Here is a 10,441-nt window from a genome sequence, read left to right as displayed (position 1 = left end):
GGGGGGCAGGGCTGGGCTAGCAGAGGCTGCGGGTCGGGAGTGAGGGGCACCGGCAGAGCTCGGGGGGCAGGGCTGGGCTAGCAGAGGCTGCGGGTCGGGAATGAGGGGCACCAGGAGAGGGCAGGAGGGCAGACCTGGGCTAGCAGGGGGCCAGAGCATCTTGGCTCCTGTAAGGAATTAGCAGACGAGCCCCCAGCCTGTCATTCGGGGGCGGGGGACACTGAGTGGTGAGACTGTCTGGGAGCTGCTCTCTGTCCGTCCATCTCTGTCTGTCCGTCTGTCTCGCTCCATTCACCCCCCTCTGGCTCGTCAGCTCTGAACAATTCAACGAAACTCCTCTCTAAGGGAGGGCAGTGGGGTCTAGTGGTTAGGGCAGGGGGCTGGGAGCCAGAACCTGTTGGTTCTTTTCCTGGCTCTGAGACCGTGGTGAGCGCCTTCCCCTGCCTGTGTGAACTTGGCATGGTTTCCATTCTGTCCGTGCCAAGGTCTCTGATCAGCACTGGGGCTGACAGGCATCATTCTGGGCACTGGGAACCCCCCAGTGATAACCCCTGTGTCCAGCCAAGTCCTGCCAGCTGCCCCCTGCACTGGGCGCTGCAGACACACAGCAGGCAGCAGATGGATCAGATGGGGAAACTGAGGCATAGATAGGCAGCGACTCTGAGTGCCAGGATCTGAATCCAGATCTCCTGGGCCCCAGCCATATGGGGGTGGGGACAAGCACCTGATAACGGGGGTAGGGGGCAGCGCATGTGCCATCCCAGCAGAGGGCAAAGCCTTGGTCTATAATCCCATCAGGCCAGCACTGCCCGCCCTGGGGGTCAGGGTGCCCCTCACCAGGCATCACCCCCTCCAGCTCACGCTCACAAAGGAGAGACGCTTGCCAACATGGGCGCCATGCCAGCTGTAGCATGGGTGAAGGGGCGGGGTCTGGTGCTGTCGATGGGGTGAGCACTGGCAGTGCTGGCAGCTGGCATCATGAGAGGCACTTTGCAGAACAGAAGGAGGGTCGGGGACCCCGAGAGAAGCCCAGCCCCCCAGTGCTGCACTGGCAGCTGCCCCCAAGCTACCGCTGGCACAGGGCATGATGGCACCAAACCCAGGAACAAGGCTGCTCTGGGCCATCACAGCTCTGCCGGTGCCCCTCACTCCCAACCCGCAGCCCCTGCTAGCCCAGCCCTGCCCCCCCCCACCCCCCAGCTCTGCCGGTGCCCCTCACTCCCGCCCCGCAACCCCTGCCAGCCCAGCCCCCCCCCACCCCCTGCAGCTCTGCCGGTGCCCCTCACTCTCGACCCGCAGCCCCTGCTAGCCCAGCCCTGCCCCCCACCCCCCAGCTGCCGGTGCCCCTCACTCCCAACCCCCAGCCCCTGCTAGCCCAGCCCTGCCCCCACCCCCTGCAGCTCTGCCGGTGCCCCTCACTCCCGACCCGCAGCCCCTGCTAGCCCAGCCCTGCCGGTGCCCCTCACTCCTGACCCACAGCCCCTGCCAGCCCAGCCCTGGGCTTCCCCCGCAGCTCTGCCGGTGCCCCTCACTCCTGACCCGCAGCCCCTGCCAGCCCAGCCCTGGGCTTCCCCTGCAGCTCTGCCGGTGCCCCTCAGGTCATTTTTGCTGCCCCCTCTGCTAGCCCTTCCTTCCCCACCCCCTGCAGCTCTGCCGGTGCCCCTCACTCTCGACCCGCAGCCCCTGCCAGCCTGGATCTGCCCCCCAGCCCTGCCGGTGCCCCTCGCTCCTGACCCACAGCCCCAGCCAGCCCAGCCCTGGGCTCCCTCCAGCTCTGCCGGTGCCCCTCACTCTCGACCCGCAGCCCCTGCTAGCCCAGCCCTGCCCCCCCCCCTCACTCCCGACCCGCAGCCCCTGCTAGCCCTGTCCTGGGCTCCCCACCCCCCAGCTCTAACAGTGCCCCTCACTCCTGACCCGCAGCCCTGGTAGCCCTGTCCGGGTCCCCCACCCCCTGCAGCTCTGCCGGTGCCCCTCACTCTCGACCCGCAGCCCCTGCTAGCCCAGCCCTGCCCCCCCACCAGCTCTGCCGGTGCCCCTCACTCCCAACCCGCAGCCCAAAGCGGACCGTGCCCCATGGCTGCTTTGACACAGTGCCCCGCCGGGTGCAGCTGGGCGACCTGATAGCAAGAGGGAGAAATCAGGCTGGGTGGGGGGCTAAGAGAGACACCGGTACAAGACAAAGCCCCAAATCTCGGGAGGTCCCCATAAACCCAGGACCTCTGGTCCCCCTAGGTGCAGCCAACGCCGGGCCTGTTCCCCCCCCGGCAGAGGGTCATGGGGATCTTCCTCCCCTACCAACCAGCGGGCACCAGCCTGGCGCGGGGATGGGGATCGTGTGGCGTTTGCCCTCCCCCCTCCGCATTGGGTTTGTCCCCGACAAATGGCCTGTTCAGCAGCACAGCTGCAGGGCTGGCAGGGCCTGGCAGCTGTCTGACGGGCACAGGTGTTTGCAGCTGGCTGGCAGCTCCTCCGAGATCAGGTGCCAGGCAGCTGGCACAAGAAGGCAGACTCCCAGTGGAGCTGCTCGCGCGCCCTGGGTCCTGTAGGCCCCCTCGGGCGGGACAAGAGGAGCAGGAACCGGCTGAGCCCAGGGCGCGGGAGATGGGCGGTGAGCTGTGCCACTCACTGGCATTAGAGCGCCCGCTCGTCTGCCTCAGCTCTTTGCAGCCCCGGCCTCCGACTCCTGCAGGCGTCCCTGGGTGGGGACAGCTGCAGGGAGAACCTCCCAGCCCACCCCAGCATCTCCCCCATCGCAGCAGCCCTGTGCTCACTGCCGGCTCGGGATGGGCTGGATCCTGTGCCCCCAAGAGGGGAAAGGCCTTAGTTCACATCCCGCCCCCGCCCCAAGCCAGCCAGTCCCCTGCCCTAAGGTCAGATCAGACCTGGTGCCCCCTGGATGGGAAAGGCCTCGTGTCCCATTCCCTGACCCCCCTCTCCCCTCCCCTCCTCCTTGTCGTTTACACAGCACCCTTCAGCACAACCAGTTCCAAAGCGATTCATTTGCATTCAGTGCAATGGGATGCAGCCACCTCTGGGGTGGGCACGAGGGCCCATGGCGCTGTGGCACTCGGGGTGTTGGGGAGGCTCCTGCTGTAATTTGGGCCCAGCCAGTGTCTTCTGCCTCCTCCTACTGCAAATCCAGCCTCACGGGGCTGGCGCGTGGACCCCCCAAAATGGAGACACCCCAGAGCTTGGGGAGGCAGGGCATGCTGATCTGGCGAGGGAAGATGGGTGGCAGCGGTGGGGTGGGATTGGGCGCCTGGACTGGCCAGGGCCTGGGGGATCCAAGCGATGACACCTGGTCCATAAATCTCCAGCTGCTGGAGTCACATGAATGCGGGAAAATTGTGGCTGAAAGAGTCCGGCCCTGCAGGTGGAGGCCTGAGGCTCAGATCCCAGGAGGCAAATCAGAGCACCGCAGATCCAGGCTCCCAAACAACGCACGGGCCTTTGTAGCCAAGGGGGACCCTGAAAGCTGATGGCGGGATCGCTGGGGCCTGGCCGTGTGTGAGGACGCCCAGGGCTAGGGAGACACTTAGCCGGCAAAATCCGGGCTCTTGGAGGGGCCTGATGGGCAGGGCCATGTAGGGCAGCGAGGGGAGGGCAGGGCAGCGGCTGGGAGCCCAGGCCGGGCAGGGGCGACTCAAGCAGGAGACTAATCCATCTTTCCGCCTGTTAAACCTGCCCTCTCTCGCTGATTCCTTGCCAGGACCGGCTTCCCTGAAGAAGTCAGGGAAGCTGGATTTCTGCAGCGCCCTCTCCACCCACAGCACCTCCCCAAGAATGGCTTTCAGCCACCACCCGCTGCCGGTCCTTGCAGGAGTCAGACCAGGTGAGAACCAAAGCCGCTATCCTGGGGGGGGCGGGGGCGGGGACCCTATCCCTCCAAGCCACACTGGTTCTGGCAACCGGTCTCTCTCGCTTTTCCTCTCTGTCTCTGTCTCTCCTCTGTCGAGGCAGCTAAAGGGTTAAGGATGCAGGGGAAAGGGCAGATTTTTGGCTGCATTAGGTGATCATTGCCTGAGTAGGGTTTATCAGAGTGACTCCAGAGTGATTCCAGAATAGCCAGGATTTAGACAGATCTGGATTAGCTGGGATTTTGATGGAGTGACTTTGGCATTGCTGGGATCAGGAGCTGGCCTGCCGCATGTAACCAGGGGGGTCCTTTCTCTCCCGGGGAGCAAGTGGAGCCACCGTTACTGGTCCCAAAGTGCCATGAGGCGAGGATGCCTGGGTCCCAACTGTTGGGCTGTCCCATGCCAGCACCATAACGGGCAGGGAGCTTCCAGCGACCAGCGAGCCCGGGACCCCAGGCAGCCAGAGTGAGGGGCATCGGAAGGGCTGGGGGGCCCAGGGCCGGGCTAGCAGGGGCTGCGGGTCGGGAGTGAGGGGCACCGGCAGGGCTGGGGGTGCCCAGGGCTGGGCTAGCAGGGGCTGCGGGTCGGGAGTGAGGGGCACCGGTGGGACGTCTGCGCAGGTCCTGGGGGGCTCATGCAGGCCCCACTCAGGGTCGTTGGGTCTCTCCGGGGGCAGTGGGGGTGTGACTGAGGTGGGGGCCATGAAGGGGCAGGGGGTGATTGAGGGGGTGACCAGTGTGGGAGCGTATGAAGGGGCAGGGATGTGACTGGGGGCAGTGGTGGTAGGGGAGTGACTTAGGGGATGGGGGTGTCTGGGGGGCATTTCACTCAATGGACCGACCTTGGCTCGGTCTCCAGGACTTGGCCTCCCCACGCACCCGGCTGACGTGGCCCCCCCCAGGTGGGGTCCGAAGGGTCCCCCAGAGGAGGAAGCCTGGCTGATTGGGAGCTGCAGCACCGCCCCCTGGTGCTGCACCTCTGCCAGTTCCCTGAGCCCTATAGCGGCAACTGCACCCGGGTGGCGTCCGCTGGCTGGTCTGTCGGGGCTGGTGCCCGGGTGACGCCCGCTGGCTGTCTGTTGGGACCGGTGCCCGGGTGATGCCCGCTGGCTGGTCCGTCGGGGCTGGTGCTCGGGTGGCGCCCACTGGCTGGTCCATCGGGGCTGGTGCCCATGTGGCGCCCGCTGGCTGGTCTGTCAGGGCCAGTGTTGGGTGGCACCCGCTGGCTGGTCCGTCGGGGCCAGTGTTGGGTGGCACCCACTGGCTGGTCCATCAGGGCTGGGGCCCGGGTGGCACCCGCTAGCTGGTCCGTCGGGGCCAGTGTTGAGTGGCGCCCGCTGGCTGGTCCATCAGGGCTGGTGCCCGGGTGGCGCCCGCTGGCTGGTCCATCAGTGTTGGGTGGCGCCCGCTGGCTGGTCCGTCGGGGCCAGTGTTGGGTGGTGCCCGCTTGCTGGTCCATCAGGGCTGGTGCCTGGGTGGCGCCCGCTGGCTGGTCCATCAGGGCTAGTGTCTGGGCAGCGTCCGCTGGCAAGTCCGTCGGGGCTGGCACCCGGGTTGCGCCCACTGGCTGGTCCGGCAGGGCCAGTGTGTGGGTGGCGCCTGCTGGCTGGTCCGTTGGGGCTGGCGCCCAGGGTTCCAGCTCTCGGAGAGGAGTCGTGGAATGATGACCCAGCTCTGCCTTCTGACGGGACAGTGAAAGGGGGGAGAGACCCAGATGTGGGGCTCAGCCCCATAACGGCCCCTCTGCCAGGCACATGGGGCCTCGAAGCTTGGAGGGCCCAGCGGGTGGCTGAGGGGGGTACGGAGTGAGAGGACAGGGCCTGAACTGCTGCGGGGGGCGGGGGACGGACGCAGCAACTGTTACCAGCAGATCCCTGATCCCCCTGACCCCTTTCTCTCTCCCCGTCTCAGGAAGCCCCCGGGCAACAGCCTCGGCCCTGCACTTCCCATCAAGCTCCATCATCCAGCAGTCCAGCCCCTACTTCACCCACCCGACCATCCGCTACCACCATCACCATGGCCAGGACTCGCTCAAGGAGTTCGTGCAGTTCGTCTGCTCCGACGGGTCGGGCCAGGGCACCGGGCAGGTGAGCGCCGCCAGCCACGCCCCTCCGGATGCCGCCCCTGGGGGGGCGCTGGCCAGGGAACAAGGCCCCCCCATGGCTCTCCTCTCCTCTCCTCTTCTCTCCTCTCCCCTCCTCTCTCTGTGTCTCTCTCTGTCTCTGGGGGGCACGGGACAGGCAGTGTGATCCCAGTCGGGGCGTCGGGGGCTGATGCAGCGCAAGGGCCTGATGCGCCCACCAAGGGGCCAGGGGCTTCCTGCCCCAGGGACTGCTCTGGATTGGGATATTGGGGCCAGCTAAGGGGCCAACAGCGAACATGAATGTTAGGGGTTCTGGAGCTCCAGGGTCGGGGGCCGAGTCGAAGGTGGGGCTCTGGGCCCACCCACATCCCATTGCAGCCACTGGGATGAGCTAGCCTGCAGCATCTAGAAGGCTCTGGAAAACCGCCAGCCTAGAACCAGCATCGCTCTGGAATATGATGAGTTCTAGAAGAGAAACTGCTAAGGGGGCGGGGCCTCACAGGGCAGGGTCTAGGGGGCGGGGCCTCACTGGGCAGGTTCTGGGGGGCGGGTCCTCACTGGGCAGGTTCTGAGGGCGGGGCCTCTCAGCATTGTGAAATTCTATGGGGCGGGGCCTCCGCATCACAGTGTCCTGGGGGTGAGGCCCCTCAGAGCAGAGCCTGGGGGCAGGGCCTGAGAGAAGACCCTAGGGGGTGTGGCCTCAGAGCAGATCCTGGGGGCGGGGCCTCAGCAGCACGACGTCTGTCACGGACGACTTTCTCCACCCAAAGCCAGACTCCTGGAGTGATTCGTTGCCATGGAGACTGCACCTCGGGCCGCCTCCTGCAGGATAGGGGGGCTGTGCTGGGCGCGGCCCCAGGGGTCCCCCCGGAGCACGGGACGGGGGCACTCAGTGATCTGTGCCTAGGACACAATCAGCTCTGCCCTGCGGGGGTGGCTGGTGCCCCTCGGGCTGCCTCTGTGACACCCGTTTCGGCCTGCAAGCGCCTCCCGCCGGAGGTCGTGTGCAGCCATTGCCTGGACACCGGCTGTGGGAGACTCTGAAGCTCTGGAGCGTCGTGCCTAGAGAAGACGTCCAGCCACCAATCACCACTCTGGACAGTCAGCTCACGCCACGGCCTGCCCACGCGCCGGGGCAGCACCGGGGTTGGGAGGGCTGCGCCCATCCTAGCAGCTGGCGTTAAATCTCTGGAGCCCAGCACAGAGACAGCCTTGAGTCGTGCCCCCGGGGAGAAACCAGGGCAGGACGTCGGGCAGAGAAGACGCGTCTGCAGCACCCTGCTCCTTGGCTCTCCCCTGCCGGTCCCACTCAGGGCCAGCCTTCGCAGATCACACTCTTCTCCCCGCCTCCCCCTCCGTCCCTCTCCTGGGCCTGCCCAGCACCAGTGCCTGGGCTCCACCGCGGGCCTGGAGCCCCTGAAGACGGACCACCTGGCTGGCCGGTTCACACCAGGTGGCACTTCCCCAGGTTCTGCATGGAGGGGAGACACCATTGCCCAAGGCCGGCAAGCGAACGACCAGGCGAGCGACGGCCCACGGAGATCTGGTGGGGGGCAGCAGGTCGAGGGCGCGAAGGGGACAGAGGGCAGGGCCTAGCCAGGGAGTGGGGGGACGGGCCAGTGACTGACGGACAGACACTCTTCCCACCCTTTGCTTTTTTTAAAACAAGTCCAGTTTTTTGGTAACCAAAGGATTTTTTGGAGGAAAAGCGTCCCCAGTAAAACTCCGGAGCACAGCGAGCCCCAGCGCCCTGTCCCGGCGCCGCCGGCCGGTACTGCATCTTTACCGTTGCCTTGTCTCGGCTCACCGTTCACGCGTCCTTGTATTTATGTTGTTCGCAGCCTAACGCTAGCGGCCAGGGCAAAGTTACGGGCTCATTTTTGCTGCCGCCGCCCCCACCTGTGGCCAGACCTGTGCCCCTTCCAATGCCTGACACAAAATCCACCAGCACTAACCCAGAGGGCGGAGCGCCGACACCTACATCACCCTGTAAGTGGACGCCCGACAGCGACGACACAACCCCCCAGGCAAACCCACCCCCAGCCTGGTCCTCACACACAGAGCCACCAGCCAGGCCGCCAGGCAGAGGTGGGAGGGTAAGGGGGAGAAGGGACAGCTGGAGAGGAATGTGAAGCTTAGATACATGGGGGCAGGGATGGGGATGGGGAGGGAGGGATGGATGGATGGATGGGGGTGTGTGTATGGAGATGGATGGACGGATGGATGGATGGAAGGGGTGTACGGAGATGGATGGATGGACGGATAGATGTGAGTGTATGTATAGAGATGGATGGATGGATGGAAGGGGTGTACGGAGATGGATGGATGGATGGATGGATATGGGTGTATGTATAGAGGTGGATGGATGGATGGGGGTGTGTGTACAGAGATGGATGGATGGATGGATGGATGGGGGGATGTACGGAGATGGATGGATGGATGGATGAGGGTGTGTGTATGGAGATGGATGGATGGATGAAGGTGTGTGTACGGAGATGGATGGATGGATGGATGGAGGTGGATGGATGGAGATGGATGGATGGACGGATGGATGGATGGGGGTGTATGTATGGAGATGGATGGATGGGTGGGAGGGGTGTACAGAGATGTATGTATGTATGAGGGTGTGTGTACGGAGATGGATGGATGGATGTGGGTGTATGTACGGAGATGGATGGATGGATGAGGGTGTGTGTATGGAGTTGGATGGATGGGTGGATGGGAGGGGTGTACGGAGATGGATGGATGGATGGGAAGGGTGTGTGTACGGAGATGGATGGATGGATGAAGGTGTGTGTACGGAGATGGATGGATGGATGGATGGATGGATGGAGGTGGATGGATGGAGATGGATGGATGGACGGATGGATGGATGGGGGTGTATGTATGGAGATGGATGGATGGGTGGGAGGGGTGTACAGAGATGTATGTATGTATGAGGGTGTGTGTACGGAGATGGATGGATGGATGTGGGTGTATGTACGGAGATGGATGGATGGATGAGGGTGTGTGTATGGAGTTGGATGGATGGGTGGATGGGAGGGGTGTACGGAGATGGATGGATGGATGGGAAGGGTGTGTGTACGGAGATGGATGGATGGATGAAGGTGTGTGTACGGAGATGGATGGATGGATGGATGGATGGATGGAGGTGGATGGATGGAGATGGATGGATGGACGGATGGATGGATGGGGGTGTATGTATGGAGATGGATGGATGGGTGGGAGGGGTGTACAGAGATGTATGTATGTATGAGGGTGTGTGTACGGAGATGGATGGATGGATGTGGGTGTATGTACGGAGATGGATGGATGGATGAGGGTGTGTGTATGGAGTTGGATGGATGGGTGGATGGGAGGGGTGTACGGAGATGGATGGATGGATGGGAAGGGTGTGTGTACGGAGATGGATGGATGGATGAAGGTGTGTGTACGGAGATGGATGGATGGATGGATGGATGGATGGAGGTGGATGGATGGAGATGGATGGATGGACGGATGGATGGATGGGGGTGTATGTATGGAGATGGATGGATGGGTGGGAGGGGTGTACAGAGATGTATGTATGTATGAGGGTGTGTGTACGGAGATGGATGGATGGATGTGGGTGTATGTACGGAGATGGATGGATGGATGAGGGTGTGTGTATGGAGTTGGATGGATGGGTGGATGGGAGGGGTGTACGGAGATGGATGGATGGATGGGAAGGGTGTGTGTACGGAGATGGATGGATGGATGAAGGTGTGTGTACGGAGATGGATGGATGGATGGATGGATGGATGGAGGTGGATGGATGGAGATGGATGGATGGACATTGGATTGGGTGGATGTGGGAGTATGTACGGAGATGGATATGAAAACGGATGGGGGTGGATGATGCGGAGATGGAAGGATGAACGGATGGATGGATGGGGTGTATGTACCTGGGATGGATGGATGGATGAGGGTGCGTGTGTATGGATGGATGGATGGATGGATGGATGTGGGTGTATGTACGGAGATGGATGGATGGATGGGGGTGATGGATGGAGATGGATGGATGAACGGGATGGATGTGGGTGATGGAGAGAGATGGATGAGATGGATGGGGAATGGGATGGAATGGAGAATGGATGGATGGACGGATGGAATGGATGAATGGTGTAAGTATGGAGATGGGATGATGGATGATGGTGTGTGTCTGGAGATGGAGGATGGATGGATGAGGTGGTGGTCCATCGGAGAAAGGATGGATGGATGAATGTGGGTGATGTAACGGAATATGGATGGATGGAATGGGGATGGATCGGATGGCGAGATGGATGGATGAAAGTGGAACGGATGGATGTGATGTGTATGTACGGAGATGGATGGAATGGATGGGGATGGATGGATGGACCGATGGAGGATGGATGGGGGTGGTATGGTATGTATGGAGATGGTTGGATGGATGAGGGTGTGTGTCTGGAGATGGATGGATGGATGGATGAGGGTGTGTGTATGGAGATGGATGGATGGATGGA

At 62.9% G+C, this 10,441-nt stretch overlaps 1 protein-coding gene across 16 annotated transcripts in view; it reads left to right on the top strand.

Annotated features, from left to right (window-relative positions):
* The window catches only part of NFIX (nuclear factor I X), a 180,208-nt gene that overhangs the window by 150,774 nt on the left and 18,993 nt on the right, over positions 1-10,441 (top strand). For 12 of the 16 annotated variants that reach the window (XM_075061162.1, XM_032790051.2, XM_032790012.2 and 9 more), the window contains 3 exons: positions 3,710-3,832; positions 5,768-5,943; positions 7,781-7,928. In XM_075061162.1, coding sequence (XP_074917263.1) covers positions 3,710-3,832; positions 5,768-5,943; positions 7,781-7,928 — 447 coding nt within the window. The remainder of the gene's footprint in view (positions 1-3,709; positions 3,833-5,767; positions 5,944-7,780; positions 7,929-10,441) is intronic. The other 4 variants (XM_032790058.2, XM_075061165.1, XM_032790044.2 and 1 more) reach the window with 3 other exon arrangements.

Source organism: Chelonoidis abingdonii, chromosome 26, assembly GCF_003597395.2.
Source record: "Chelonoidis abingdonii isolate Lonesome George chromosome 26, CheloAbing_2.0, whole genome shotgun sequence".
NCBI classification, from domain to species: Eukaryota; Metazoa; Chordata; order Testudines; family Testudinidae; genus Chelonoidis; species Chelonoidis abingdonii.
The sequence above is the reverse complement of the archived record's forward strand: the minus strand, read 5'-3'. Positions and strand labels throughout refer to the sequence as shown.